The 15043-nt window shown below is 46.4% G+C and overlaps 1 protein-coding gene across 3 annotated transcripts in view; it reads right to left on the bottom strand.

The window, feature by feature from the left end:
* Positions 1-3369: 3369 nt before the first annotated feature.
* Positions 3370-15043, bottom strand: part of SLC12A3 (solute carrier family 12 member 3) — a 50078-nt gene continuing 38404 nt past the window's right edge. Inside the window, exons 26-27 of one of the 3 annotated variants that reach the window (XR_010837769.1) lie at positions 4197-4321; positions 3370-3553 (exon numbers count right to left, since the gene is read on the bottom strand). Coding sequence is in view for 2 of the 3 variants with exons in the window: in XM_067019243.1 (XP_066875344.1) it covers positions 14248-14325 (78 nt within the window). In the remaining variant the exon portion in view is untranslated. Of the gene's footprint in view, positions 3554-4196; positions 4322-12672; positions 12823-14146; positions 14326-15043 lie in introns of those variants that run through there. The other 2 variants (XM_067019242.1, XM_067019243.1) reach the window with 2 other exon arrangements.

Here is a 15043-nt window from a genome sequence, read left to right as displayed (position 1 = left end):
TCAGGATGCAGGAATCCGAGCCAATGTTGCCACTTCATCTGTGACCTCAGACTTGAACGTTGTACCCCTAACTGTGGGACGTCATCCTAATGAGTGGCATGCAGGCCACATTCCAGCTTAGGCTGGGAGACGCTCGAAAAAGGCCTCACTTTATAGGATACTAACACATACTTCCTTGAAATTGGGGCTGAGACACGGAAGGCAGTTTTCTCAGTTTTCCTAAAATGTGACCACAGAGGCCTGGCTGACGTAGACACTCCCTCCCTCTGTAGGAAAAAAGGTCTTGAAAAACAAAACTGACATTGTGCTGGCCCATCCTTGTTCTAATCCTGTTGGGACATCTGTTTTGCCAGGTGTGTCAGGACCTTGGCAATTGTACATACAATGTAAACACTATGTAAATAGTTTCCAGAGTGGGGCAAATTTAAGGAGGGTAACAGGAGGAACCTGGTGTGGTTGGTGGGTGTAGTACCACAGACTGGGTGGCTTAAAGGACAGAAATGTATTGTCTCACAGCTCTAGAGGCTAGAAGTCTGAGATTGGTGCCAAAATATTGGCTCCCTGTACACCGATGCCAAAATGAGATACAGAGACAGAGTTTTGGAGGAGAAAGAAAGGGTGGCTTTATTCTTTGTCAGGCAAAGAGGGAACACAGCAGGCCAGCACCTCAAGAACTGTGCCCCCCTCCCTGGGGAATAGGGAGAGGTCTCATATTCGGGGCTTGTGGTCAGGGGTATTCAATAAGGATCTAGGCGGTAATAGTCTCACGTTCTTTCTTCTGCGGAGTTTCTAAAGGGTGGGGTTGCTGACAAGATTAGGGTGTGTGCAGGGTCTCCTAATCTTTTTCTTTTTTTCTTTTTTTTTTTTTTTTTTTTTGCGGTACGCGGGCCTCTCACAGTTGTGGCCTCTCCCGTTGCGGAGCACAGGCTCCAGACGCGCAGGCCCAGTGGCCATGGCTCACAGGCCCAGCTGCTCCTTGGCACGCGGGATCCTCCCGGACCGGGGCATGAACCTGCGTCCCCACAGGGAAGCCCTGAAAATTCTTAATAAATTTTGAACAAGAAGTCTTGCATTTTCATTTTTCACCAGGTCTCACAAATTATGTAGCTGGTCCTGTTTTTCATACATCAGGATGGAAGAAATGACTGATTACAATCTGGTAGTCTTCCAACTAGCTAGAAACTAACCAGTGGAGCCAGGCCAGATAAAACAAGCAGAAGCCTTAGAGCAGGCAGCCAGGCAAGAGATAACAGCTACACTGGGTAATTAAGGAGGCCACATAACATGGTTTCCTGTAGCCTGCTGTGACAAGCGTCAGGTCCCCTTAAAACAGCACATCCATTTTCGCTCAGTAGTAAGAAAGTAAAGGGGTGTGTTTTTCCTTAGGGAAAAGGCAATCCAATTTCTGTGATTCCCTCTTGAGTTATCTCTCAACAAGACAGCTCCTTGTAAAGGACTTTTGTGATTCTGCCTATAGTACAGAATTGTTCCTCGTATACATGGGGGATTGGGTCCAGGACTCCCCCCGCCCCGCCACTCCCTCCCCCATAGAAAAAATCCTTGGATGCTCAATTCCCTTCTATAAAATGGCGTAATATTTGCATATAACCAATGCAACATCCTCCCGTATACTTTTTTTTTTTTTTTTTTTTTTTTTTTTTGCGGTAAACGGGCCTCTCACTGTTGTGGCCTCTCCCGTTGCGGAACATAGGCTCCGGACGCACAGGCTCAGCGGCCATGGCTCACGGGCCCAGCCGCTCCACGGCATGTGGGATCTTCCCGGACCGGGGCACGAACCCGTGTGCCCTGCATCGGCAGGCGGATTCTCAACCACTGCGCCACCAGGGAAGCCCTCTTTCTTTTTTTTTTTTTTTTTTTTCCGTATACTTTTTTTTTTTTTTTTTTTTTTTAACTTTTTGGCCGCGCTGCATGGCATGTGCGATCCTAGTTCCCTGACCAGGGACTGAACCTGTACCCCCTGCCTTGGAAGTGTGGAGTCTTTCTTAACCACTGGACAGCCAGGGAAGTCCCATTCTCCCATCTACTTTAAATCATCTCTAGATTACTTATATTACTAAATACAATGTAAATGTTGTGTAAATAATTGTAAATACAATGTAAACACTATGTAAAGTTTCCAGAGTGGGGCAAATTTAAGTTTTGTTTTTTGGAACTTTCTGGAATTTTTTTCTTCAGAATATTTTCCATTGTGGTTGGTTGAATACGTGGATGTGGAACCCGTGGATATAGAGGGCCAACCATATTTATAAAAACATTAAATTCAGGTCAACATGCCAGGAATAGAGAGATAAACATGGAGTGACCCTGTTCTCAGTGATCTTACAAATACAGCGAGCATGATAAGACAGTCAAAAACAGAAATAAAAGACCACCCAAAAGTCTCATACTTTTCTGAAGGACTTATGATTACATTGAGGAATTACACAGAGGCAGGAGGAGAGGGGGAGACAGAGAAAACTGGATGGAAGAGGTGGAATTTGAGCTGAACTTTGAAAGATGAGTAGGATTTGAATGAAAATAATAATGGCAGCAATTATTGATAAGCCCAACAGGGGACCTGTATAAACAATTTGTATGGGCAAGTATAGTTCAGTGGTTCAACTGATGGGCCCAGAGCCAGAATGCCTGTTTCTAAGCCGACTTGTGTCACTTACGAGCGTGACCTTAGGCAAGTTACTCAAACTCTCTGTACCTAATTGTCCTCATCTGTAAAACAGGAAGAATAATCGTGTCTATTTCACGGGGTTGTTGTGATATTTAAATGATATAGCATTGTTAAAGGTCTTGGGGAAGAGCCAGACACTTAGCAAGTGCTCAATTAATATTAGCCATTCATATTTAGGAAAACTGCAAGGAGTCCAGTCCACAGGTTCCCAAGCCTGGCTGTGAAACAGAATCACCTGAGGAACTTTTTTTTTTTTTTTAAGTGAAGTCTTACAACACCAAATATTGACAAAGATATGGAGCAATCAGTACTCGCATAGTTGGCTGGTAGGCGTATAAAATTGTACAGCCACTGTGGAAATCAGTCTGGCAGTTTTCATAAAGTTAAACATACACCTAACTTACAACCCAGCTATTACACTCACAGGGATTTACCCAAAAGAAATTAAAGACTTGCACAAGAGTGTTGATGGCAGCTTTATTCATAGCATCAAACACTGGGAACAGTCGAGGTGTCCATCACCAGGAGACCAGATAAACATTACTGTATATCCATACAATGGGATACTACTCAGTAATAAAAGGAAACGAACTACCATACATGTAGCAACATGGATGAATCTCCAAACCGTGCTGAGTGAAAGAAACAGACAACAGGAATACATATTAAATGCTTCCATTCGTATGAAACTCTAGAATAAGCAAAATGAATCTATGGTGATGGAGAACAGCTGCATGGTTGCCTGGGGATGGGGTGGCAGAGACGGACTTGGAAGGGGCTGTGCTGAAGTCGGCTGGTGCTGGTTTTCAAGAACCGAATGTGAGCTTGTCTTCCTGACTCTGCTTTCAGTGTCATCACACTGACAACCTGAAATTGGCCATGGTAGGAATATTCACACCACAGAGATCAGGAAACGCAATAAAGCAGAGTCTTTTTGCCCCGGGGAAGCAGTTGTTCACCTCTGCTAATACACCACTGGGCATGAAGGAACTTTCTAAGGTGGTGAAAAGTTCTGTCTTGGTAGGGTGTGGGGTAGGCAGGCACAGATGTTTTTCAAAATGGATCTAGCTGTATACTTAAGATATATGCATTTCACTGCATGGACACTATGCCCGCATGTAAACATGTAAAAACAATAGGATGGGTGTCTGGTCCCATGTCAGGCCTACCCAATGGGGCCTGAGGCATCTAAGTCGGTACTGATTCAAGAGCCAGCTTTGGAAACCACTGGTCAAGTGTGGCAGTAAGGACAGAGTTTATTTTAAAATACTAATAATGATGATGTCTGTACTTCTCTGGCAGTCCAGTGGTTAGGACTCCAAGCTCCCAGTGCAGGGGACGTGGGTTTGATCCCTGGTCGGGGAACTAAGATCCAGCATGCCATGCCAAGCAGCCAAAAATAAATAAATAAAATAAAGTAAAATTAAAAAGAAAATAATGATGATGTCAGCAAGAGGTAAGACTGGAAAGAATTCTTGGGACCAGTTCAGGGAAGACTTTGCATGCTCACCCTTGAGAGTTGGCTTTATTTTGTGGGCCATAAGGTTTTCAGTAGTAGGACGTGATCAGAATCTGTATGGATCTTCATCATTACGAAGGCTGGGTTCGAGGGGGAGAGACTTGGGGCCACGAGACCTGAGTGGTTCGTTCAAGAGAAAATGTAGATCAGTGCTAGTGTCGAGCAAAAAAGGAAATGTGAAAAAAAAATTGGAAAAAGAAAAAGACATCGCAGAAATAAAGCAGGAGGGAAAGAGGCCCGGGAACAAAGATGGGTTCAGGAACGGAGCTAATGGCTAACACGGGGGAGTGCTTACCAGGTGCCAGACGCACAACTTCAATCCTCACAGCAACCTTTGAAGTAGAATGCTTTTATTATTGCCATCTCACAGCTGGGGAAACTGAGGCACGGGGAGTTTAAGTAACTTGGCTACAGAGCTAGTAACTCTATGAAATTTTTATTGTTTAATTAACTGGTAGTGAGGTATAATTTACATATAGTGAAATACATGGATCTTAAATGTACAGTTCAAAGAGTTTTGGCAGGTGTATTCACCTGTGTGAATTCCTATCATTCCAGATACATTCCTATCATTCTAGAGAGTTCCCCAGTGCCCCCTCCCAGCCAACCTGCTCACCCCCCCACCAATCCTGGTCCCAGACATTACTGGTCTGCTTTCTGTCACTCCAGTTTGGTCGGGCCTGTTCTAGAAGTTCATATAAATGAAATCATACAACATATATTCCTTTGTGCCTCTCAAGAATAGAAAGTCAAGAGGCTCAGGGAAAGAAAGATAGTGAGTTCAAGGAAAATCCATACTCTTTTTTTTTTTTTTGGCCGCGCCATACAACATGTAGGATCTATAGTTCCCACACTGGGGATAGAACCCATGCCCCCTGCAGTGGAAGTGCAGAGTCTTAATCCCTGGACAGCCAGGGAAGTCTTGGAAAATCCATATTCTTAAGTGAGATTTCTGGAAATGTGGAAATGTAAGACTATGGAAATTTTAAAACTTGATGGTTAGAAGCACCTCTGTGGTGCTATGTCTCTGCTGTGACCTAATTCATCTTTAAATTCTGAGGGGGGAGAGGAAAGGAGCCGAGACCTGTTTTATTTTGTACTCAGGCTGTGAGGGTCTAGAAGCGTTTGCGGAACCTGAGCAGGCAAAAGGTCACTGACAGCGCATGTGCTTTATTTCAAACAATCTGGTGTCTTAGGCCCTGCTGAACTTCTGTACTTTTTTCTTGGAATTCTTGTCTTTACTTGGTTTGTAGAGATTCTCCCAAATAATTCAAGCTCCAACCAGAAACCTTGACTTTTATGGCCATTTCTGAAATCCTAATTTGGCCACACACACGAGCCATCTTCTTTAGCCAGGAAATGGACGTCCTGTTCTGTACTCATGAAATCCATCCCATGGTGACCCATGCCCATGCTAAGCCGGAAGCAGCTTTCTTTCCTCACCAGAAGTAGCGCCCACAGTAAATCCTCCCAAACAATGTGGTCAGTGATCAGGAAGTGTTTTTGTTTGATAAAGGAAGGCGGTATCTCGGACTGGGAGGCCCAAACTTCGAGTGTGACACCCACTTCCCTGTTACTTTCTGATATCTGTTTCTTAAAAGTGCATGTCGAGCTTCCCTGGTGGCACAGTGGTTGAGAGTCCGCCTGCCGATGCAGGGGATGCGGGTTCGTGCCCTGGTCCGGGAAGATCCCACGTGCCGCGGAGCGGCTGGGCCCGTGAGCCATGGCCGCTGAGCCTGTGCTCTGCAACAGGAGAGGCCACGACAGTGAAAGGCCCGCATAACGCAAAAAAAATAGAAATAAAAAAAAATTTTTTTAAGTGCATGTTACATACACTTTTATAATCAAAGAGAATGAAAACTGATTTGGCTTTGAGAACCCCAAGTATCTCTTGAATGGGAGACACTGAGGGGTCTGGCCAGTCAAGACTGACCACTGGGGGCAACAGTGGGCCTGGTAGTTAAATGCACGGTGCACTTCTTTTTTAAAAAATAATTTTTTTTTTTTTTTTTTGCGGTATGCGGGCCTCTCACTGTTGTGGCCTCTCCCGTTGCGGAGCACAGGCTCCGGAGGCACAGGCCTAGTGGCCATGGCTCACGGGCTTAGCCGCTCCGTGGCATGTGGGATCCTCCCAGACCGGGGCACGAGCCCGTGTCCCCTGCATCGGCAGGCGGACTCTCAACCACTGCGCCACCAGGGAAGCCCTAAAAAATAATTTTTAAAAATAGATTTATTTATTTTTATTTATTTTTGGCTGTGTCGGGTCTGTTGCTGCTTGCGGGCTTTCTCTTGTTGAGACGAGTGGGGGCTACTCTTCATTGCGCGGTGCATGTGCTTCTCATTGCGGTGGCTTCTCTTTTTGCGGAGCACGGGCTCTAGGCACACGGGCTTCAGTAGTTGTGGCTCACGGGCTCTAGAGCACAGGCTCAGTAGTTGTGGCGTACGGGCTTAGTTGCTCTGTGGCATGTGGGATCTTCCCGGACCAAGGATCAAACCCGTGTCCCCTGCGTTGGCAGGCGAATTCTTAACCACTGCACCACCAGGGAAGTCCATGCATGGTGCACTTCTAAACTCAGCCCTTATAAGGTTTAAAAATGTACCTGGGGTTTATTTACTTAATAAGCTAAACAGAATTATCATATGACCCAGCAATTCCACTCCTAGGGTTATATCTAAAGGAATTGAAATCAGGAATTTAAACAAAAACTTGTCTATGACAGTGGCAACATGGCAACATTCACAATAGGCAAAAGGTAGAAATAACTGAAATGTCCAAGAACCGATGAATGGATAAACAAAATGCGGTCTATCCATGCAATGGAATATTATTCAGCCATGGAATAATATTGGAATTAGTGGTTGCCAGGGGTTAATGGAGGGTGATTGCTTAATGGGTCCATGATTTCCTTTCAGGATGATGGAAATTTTTTGGACCTAGATACTGGTGATAGTCGCACAACATTGTGAATGTGCTAAATGTCACTGAATTACACACCTTAAAATAGTTAACATGGTGAATTTTATATATATATATATACACACACACACACACACACACACACACACACACACACACACACACATACACACATATATTTGGAGTAGACATTAATTCCTTTTATGCTTTAATTGAAGTATAGTTGATTTACAAGGTATATATACCTTGATTTACAAGGTATATAGCAAAATGATTCAGTTATACCTACTATGTAAATGTACATCTATATGTGTATATATATATATTTTTTATCATTTAGTATGATAATCTCTAGGTCCATCAATGTTACTGCATGTAGCATTATTTCATTCTATTTTATGGCTAAGTAATATTCCATTGTATAGGTTTCTTTTTTTTTTAGCCACACCGCACAGCTTGTGGGATCTTAGTTCCTCAACCAGGGATTAAACCCGGGTCCTCAGCAGTGAGAGCGGAGTCCTAACCACTGGACCACCAGGGAATTCCCCCATTGTATATGTTTGCCACCTCTTCTTTACCCATTCATCTGTTGACGGACATTTAGGTTGCTTCCATGTCTTGGCTATTGTAAATAGTGCTATTGATACTATGAGGTGAATTTTATTTTATACAATTGAAAAAACCAAAAGTCCTACTTGGTTCCCTCTTTCCTGTTGAATGCTATTTCACAGCCTTTCCTTCAATGGAGGGAAGAACCCAAATAAAATAACCACCACCAGACAACAAAAATCCTTCCGATTATCGCAAAAAGGATGGGGTAGATGAATGGGTGGTGTCTGCTTGCTTCAATAATCTCTCTCACAGAGCACATGCTTGGCTCTTCTCTAGACTGCAGGTGCAGGCAGCTCCAGGTTTATGACTCTCCTGGCTGCTTGGGTTTGGTTCCAGGATAAACACCACTCAGGTGGGCCCTGCCCTCCAGGCCTGCATCCTGGGCAAGATCATGGCTGAACTCTGAGGCCCAGGAAACCTCAAAAGCCCTCACTTCCCCATCACAGGTGCCAGTCCAGCCCTCTTCTAAATATTCTGACTGTAGTCCAGCAATTTACTTTAAAAAGAAAAGAAAAAGCCCATATTTATTCATCTTAAGTTTTGTAGTTCCTTTTCATAAGTACAGAATCTTTCCTGTACTCTAAGTAAAATTCTGACTGTGTGCTAGTTTCTTTCTTTTTTCTCTAGCAAAACCCCCAGCTTCCCCAAGCTGGTTTCAGACTAGACCTAGCACTTAGGCAAAGATGCATAAGACTACAGAGAGCTATAGCAATATAGCAATATTCTTGTTAAAATGATGGGACTTGTTACTTTCCTCCATAAATTCCCTTGCTCAGCCCTCCCATTCAACTCTGGACTTTTCCTTTCCCAGCCCATGACAAATATCTCCACTCATTCCCCTCTTATCTCTGCCCTGGTTCCATCAGCTTTCCCTGCCCCAGGCCTACATCAATCACTCAGGTCAGCAAGATTTCACCTGCGGGTCTGGTTGTTTGTAAACAAGCTCTGGCCCCCTCCCCCTGCACCTTGCCCTAATTCCCCGAACCTCCTTATGTTAACCAACCCTACCTTTCTCCAAGACGGGACCCTTGAACATCTCCCGTTGCAGGCAGCCCTGTCTCCTCCTCCTCCTCCCCACTGTTGCTTCTAGGCTGGTGTGCATCTTAGCAGCCACTTCTCACCGGAAGGCTTACCTGACTGCAAGTATAATCTCTTGACCTCTAGGGCTCTCTTCCAAGATCACAAGCTTCCCTCCCATCCCTTCCCCATCTTAATAATCCCAGCTCCCAGATCATACTCCCTTTCATTCAGTTCTACTTACATTTATCTCTGCTCTGCTCCCACCGCTCATTGGCATAATCCATTCCTTTGCCATTCATTCATTCATTCAACAAACATTTATTGAGTGCCTACTCTGTGCTAAGCCCTGTGATGGGTGCTGGGGTGCAAAGATGAGTCGATGTGGTAACAGGGCTGATATGCACTCACTCAGCCATTTCAGCAGTTAAGATATTGAAATACCACCATGCCAGCTGGTAAACATGCCGTGAATACCCTCCAGCTGCGCCGGCCCTGAGACCTCCAGGTCTTCCTACCATCCAGTAACTAAAAGTTTCATCCCACTGCCACCTACACAGAGCTCACAGTCAAATGATAGACATCCTAGATTTTGCTCAAAAATGTTTACCTCCTGGGACTTCCCTGGTGGTGCAGTGGTTAAGAATCCGCCTGCCAATGCAGGGGACACGGGTTGGAGCCCTGGTCTGGGAAGATTCCACATGCCACGGAGCAACTAAGCCCATGCGCCACAACTACTGAGCCTGCGCTGTAGAGCTTGCAGGCCACAACTACTGAACCCACGCGGCAACTACTGAAGCCTGCATGCCTAGAGCCCACGCTCTGCAAGAAGAGAAGCCACCACAATAAGTCCATGCACTGCAACGAAGAATAGCCCCCGCTCACCACAACTAGAGAAAGCCTGTGCACAGCAACAGACCCGATGCAGCCCAAAATAAAAAAATATATAAAAAAGTAAAAATGTTTACCTCCTGCAGAATCTAAAACTTTGAGATGCACACATACTGGCCACAAACTACCCTGTATTCTTCTGTCTCCCTCTCTCCCATTCTCACTGAGCATCCTTTTTGTCTTCCTGCTACCAGCCCCTCAAGTCTTCTCAACTCTTGCAGCTCAATTCTGGTGTCTCCATCCATCTTGGAGCTCGTGGTCAGCCATTTTCATGCACTTTGGTCATTCTCCTTGAATTCCTCGTGCCTTGGCCTTCCATCCTTCTTGCTTGGACAGTCCCATCACTGGGGAACGTGTCCCCTGCATTCTGCACATTTGCTTTCTGACCTGGTGCTCGGGAGACCTGCCAGAGAAAGGCACCAGGGCAGGCGTCCTGAGAATTTTGCACCCTTGGACTAGCAGAGATCAGCTATGCCTTCCCTGCTGCTTGGCAAAGTTTCCACCACATTTTATTGATTCACCATTACTACATCTTCATCAATTATTCTCTTCATTGCATCTTAAATCTTTCCCGTCAGACCTATAAATACACCCAGATCTCTCTTTATCACTCCCACCTGTAACAGAGACATTGATTGCTCGATGAATACTCACGTTACCCCCAGTTTTCCAGACTCTTGCAGGGAGGTGGTGCCATGTGACTTACTTGGCTAATAGACTTTGAGTGGAAGTAACAGGTCACTTCTGAGCTGAAGCATTTGAAAGCCAGGGCATGACCCTCCTACTCTCTTTTCCCTTCCTCAGTGAGTTAGAAGCTACTGGCTGAGGTGATATCCTCCCAAGATGGGAATAGTTTGGATCACTGAGTCTTGAGGTGGAGAAAAGGGCTTACCCAGAGTAAGAATATTTGTAGGAGAGAAATCAATCTTTGTCATGTAAGCCACTAACATTTAGTGGGTAATTTATTACTGCAGCAGAGCCTACCATGATCCTGACGGACACACCCCCTAAGATAACAACAATCAAAATGCTTTCCCTGGAGTCTCCTTTCTCTTGGAGTCTCCTCCAAGTTTCCACCTTATTTTTTCTCCCCTTATTTTCCTCTCCATTGCTGGGTTACTGAAGCACAGGTCAATGTGCATGTCTGCTGCTTTCCTTTCCCCTCCACCGATTATTCCTCAGTCTCTGGTACCTGAACCACCACCTTACCAAATTATTCTCTGTAAGGCTCCCAGTGATTCCCAGAACTGCAATTCAGCAGCGGCTTCGCTTCTGCAGTCGGCTGCCATGAGGGTCGACGAGTCTATGCTTTTTCGATCTCTTCTCTGGTACCTTCTAAGGCCCTTGGTTACCTGGGTTTTTCTCCCGCCTCACCAATGATCTTTTCTAGGCTGCCTTGCTGGCTGCTTATTCTTCCTCCTACCCCTAAATGTAGCCCTTCCCAAGGTCCAGCCTCCAGCCCTCTCCACTCTTTTTACTTTCTTTCTTGGTGATCTCACCCAAGGTATGACTTCGATTTCCTGTCTTTTAGTGTTGACTCCCAAATCTACGGATGGTCTCTGTTCTTACACTGTCAGGCTAACAGTGGACACCCTGAGTTCTTCCTGAGCTCCGGGACCACAGTTCTGACCACTGGGATGTCTTCATACTAAAGTGTCCAAAACCAAACCCACCTACTTGCTCATTTTCTCCAGCAGAAAGCCTATTACCTCACCCTCCTTATCACATGGTTTGTTCATTCTTACAGCTGCCCAGGCTCAACTCCTGGGGCCCTGTTCCTTCCACACATACATCCAGGCAATTCCCTGTTCTGGAAGATACTATTCTTCCTCATCTTTTCCCTGCTCTTCACCACTCTTAGAGTGTTGAGACTTGCTGACTTGCCTTTGCAATTCTGCACAGCCTCCTCTCTGGGTGCCCTGCCGTTTCTCCTCCAGCCTCCTTCATCTCCTGTCTGGCCAAGCTTCCTCAGGCTCCCATCACCCCTTCACCTGCAGTGGCCCTCCAGTGCCCCTGAGTCAGTCCTGAGCTCCTCAGCCTCTCAGTGGGGGCCTTGAACATTACAACCTTCTCAGTCTTATTTTCCCCGGGTACGCATCCCTCATACACCAGGAAGACTGGTTTATTTCTTGTTCCCCAAACACACCCAGTAAGCTGTTCTTACTCTGGTCCTTGCTCAAGGCATCCTGCCACTTGGGTTACCTTCTCCCAATCCCAGATTTCATTTCTGTCTATAGAATCCTATCAACTGCTCAAACCTATTTTAAATACCATTTTCTCTAGAGAGAGTTTCTTAATTCCCTTGACCTTAGTGTTTGCTCCCTCTTTTGCATCCTTGGAGTGTTTTATTTTGTAACTCTCCTATGAGAAAATGAAAACCACTTGTCCTTTCTTGCCACCATCTTTCGTCCGTATGACGCTCTGCTCTTCGGCCTCCCAGCCAGGTGGTTCTTCTCAATGCTCTACCACGTGGTATTTTTAGAAACTGAGTTTGTTGTGGCCCCCTTTCAGGAAGGTGCGCTCATGTCATGCTTGTGTTTTTAGTCATAAGGTTGACCCTCACTTCAAGTGGGCAATTAACAATGAAGCCGGTGGCTGGGCTTTCCTGGGCCCCATTTCTGTAAACACTTTTGAAGTGGGCAGTATGTATTTTCTGATATCCTGAGCTATACACATCTACAAGTGAAACCTGGCTGTTTTGCATGTGCTTGGGGGCCTCCCAGCCAGGTGGTTCTTCTGGAATGTTTCCAGCTATTCCCTTCCCTGTGAAACCCACCTCTCCCTCCTAGCCACACGAGAGGCCAGGCAGGTGTGTAAAAGGGAACTCAGTCCAAATGGGGCTCTCCATGCTCTAATGAGACCTGAGGCTCTCTGCCTGGGAGGCGGAGCTCAGAGAGCCTATCTGGTGGAAAACAGGTGCTGCTGTACTTACGTCAAAGCCACAACAAGTCTGGGCAGGAACTGAAAGCAGATGTGAAATCTGGAGGCTGAAATGCCAAGGGGAAAATCAGGAGCTACCTGAGCAGTGGATCCTGTGGGAGATAAATGAGGAGTCCCTTCTGCAGTGGCCGTTGTGGCTGCTGGCGCGGGCTGGGTCCCAGCTCTGATGACCCAGCTCTCTGTGGCTTTCCATGCACAGTGCAAGGGTGGACTACTCACTGATGTGGAGTATCTACTCGTCTAAAAGCAGAGAAAGACACACACACACACACTGTAGACCACAATCTCGTACCCTCTCAGGGCCCAATATGCCCAGCAATGACTTGGAGGGCCTTCAGAGCGTCTGAGCACACAGTAGGGCAGCAGGAAGTGGTGGGCCAAGTGGGGGAGGACTGAAGAATGTGTCCTCCCCCAGACCCCTCCCCTCACTTCCACAACTTTGATCAACCACGCGTGGGCCAAACCACAGTCAGCAGCAGGCCAGCTGGCTGGTGACACCTGCTTTGGTCCAATGCTCTCATTTCACAGACCGAAGCTCAGAGAGGTTAAGGGGGCATAGCTGAGGTCACAAGCCAGTTTTGGGGGGAGATAGAAACTCAAGTCCAGGTTCCTTGGTGGCCACGCTGTGGCTCTTTCCACTCAATCTCTCTGCCCCTCGGTTTGAGGCAAGATTGAAAATTCTGGGAGACTTTTAAAAAGACTAAAGGGATTTCCCTGGTGGTCCAGTGATTAAGACTCTGTGCTCCCACTGCAGGGGTCACGGGTTCGATCCCTGGCTGGGGAACTAAGATCCTGTATGCCGTGTGGCACAGCCACCAAAAAAAAGAAAACAGGTTCCTTGTGTGTCTGCAAACACATGTAAGAGAAGCAAAGGGAAAATAAGTGGCTCCTGTAAATGTCCACGTGGAAATTTGACAATATGACCTACAGAACCAGTGGAAGCTCAGCACAGAGTTCAATCCAGGTTTGAAAAAACAACACAGTTTTTTCATAACACTCAGCATAGTTGAAACACAGTGTGTTCCAAAACAAATTCTGTTGGCTGAATAAATGTATTTTTATTCATTTCATTGTTTTTCACCTTACTGTTATCTCAAGGCTTAAAAAAATTTTTTTTAAATTAATTAATTAATTAAATTTATTTTTGGCTGCGTTGGGTCTTCATTGCTGTGCACAGGTTTTCTCTAGTTGTGGCGAGCGGGGGCTGCTCTTCGTTGTGGTGCATGGGGTTCTCATTGCAGTGACTTCTCTTCTTGTGGTGCGCGGGCTTTAGGCGTGTGGGCTTCAGTAGTTGTGGCACGTGGGCTTCAGTAGTCGTGGCTCGTGGGCTCTAGAGCACTGGCTTGGTAGTTATGGCACACAGGCTTAATTGGTCTGCGACATGTAGGATCTTCCTGGACCAGGGCTCGAACCCGTGTCCCCTGAATTGGCAGGCGGATTCTTAACCACTGCACCACCAGGGAAGTCCAAGGCTTTAAAAAAATAATTTATTTATTTATTTTTGGCTGCATTGGGTCTTCATTGCTGCGTGTGTGCTTTTCTCTAATTGTGGAGAGTGGGGGGCTACTCTTCACTGTGGTGCACGGGCTTCTCATTGCAGTGGTTTCTCTTGTTGCGGAGCACGGGCTCTAGGCGCATGGGCTTCGGTAGCTGTGGCACGCAGGCTCAGTAGTTGTAGCTCACAGGCTTAGTTGCTCTGCGGCACGTGGGATCTTCCTGGACCAGGCATCGAACCCGTGTCCCCTGCATGGACAGGCCGATTCTTAACCACGGCGCCACCAGGGAAGCCCCCAAAGTCGTTTTTTTTTTAAACAAAGCTATTATCATTGTTCAAAATTTGGTTTCCATCATGGTGAATTTTTTTTTTTTAATTCCCAAAGACAAAGCATTCTCTGTTCTTGGATCAGTGTCTCCCTGAGGTCAGAAGAGAGAGCACCTGTTTGCCAGGAAATGGTTTTCCATGTGGCTCTAGAAAGGCAAGCATTCCCTGATGGAGCCTTTGCCTTATCTGGAGTTGGAGTTGGTCCAGGTCCACTGAACGGCTCAGAGGCAGCCCCCTCTCCGCCCGTCAGGAGCTCAGCCAGGCGCTCAGGCTCCCTCAGCAAAGGTCTGATGTAGTAAGAGGACAGCCTGGGAACCCAGGGCCTTGGTCTCTGCAGTGGGTCGAACACTAAAGTCCTTTGAGTCCCAACCCCAAGAAAGAGACTTTCGCCTTCATGACTAAGTGAGTGCTTCAGTGCACGTGGAGGGGGTCAACCACAGCCCAAGATGCCTGGTTCCTTGCCCCCCCCCCCACCCCCCCCAGTGCTACTGGAAGAAGGCTCAGCCAGTGGAATCCGCCAACAGCTTACCTTTATGCTGCTTGGGTACGTCTGAGCTGACATGCCCTTTCAGAGAGCCTCACCCACCAGCATTGGACATATCTTAACGTACATTCTGCTCCTGCAACCCAGGTGGTGGT

Source organism: Kogia breviceps, chromosome 18 (assembly GCF_026419965.1).
Source record: "Kogia breviceps isolate mKogBre1 chromosome 18, mKogBre1 haplotype 1, whole genome shotgun sequence".
Classification (NCBI taxonomy): domain Eukaryota; kingdom Metazoa; phylum Chordata; class Mammalia; order Artiodactyla; family Physeteridae; genus Kogia; species Kogia breviceps.
This window is presented reverse-complemented; position numbering and strand designations above follow the sequence as displayed.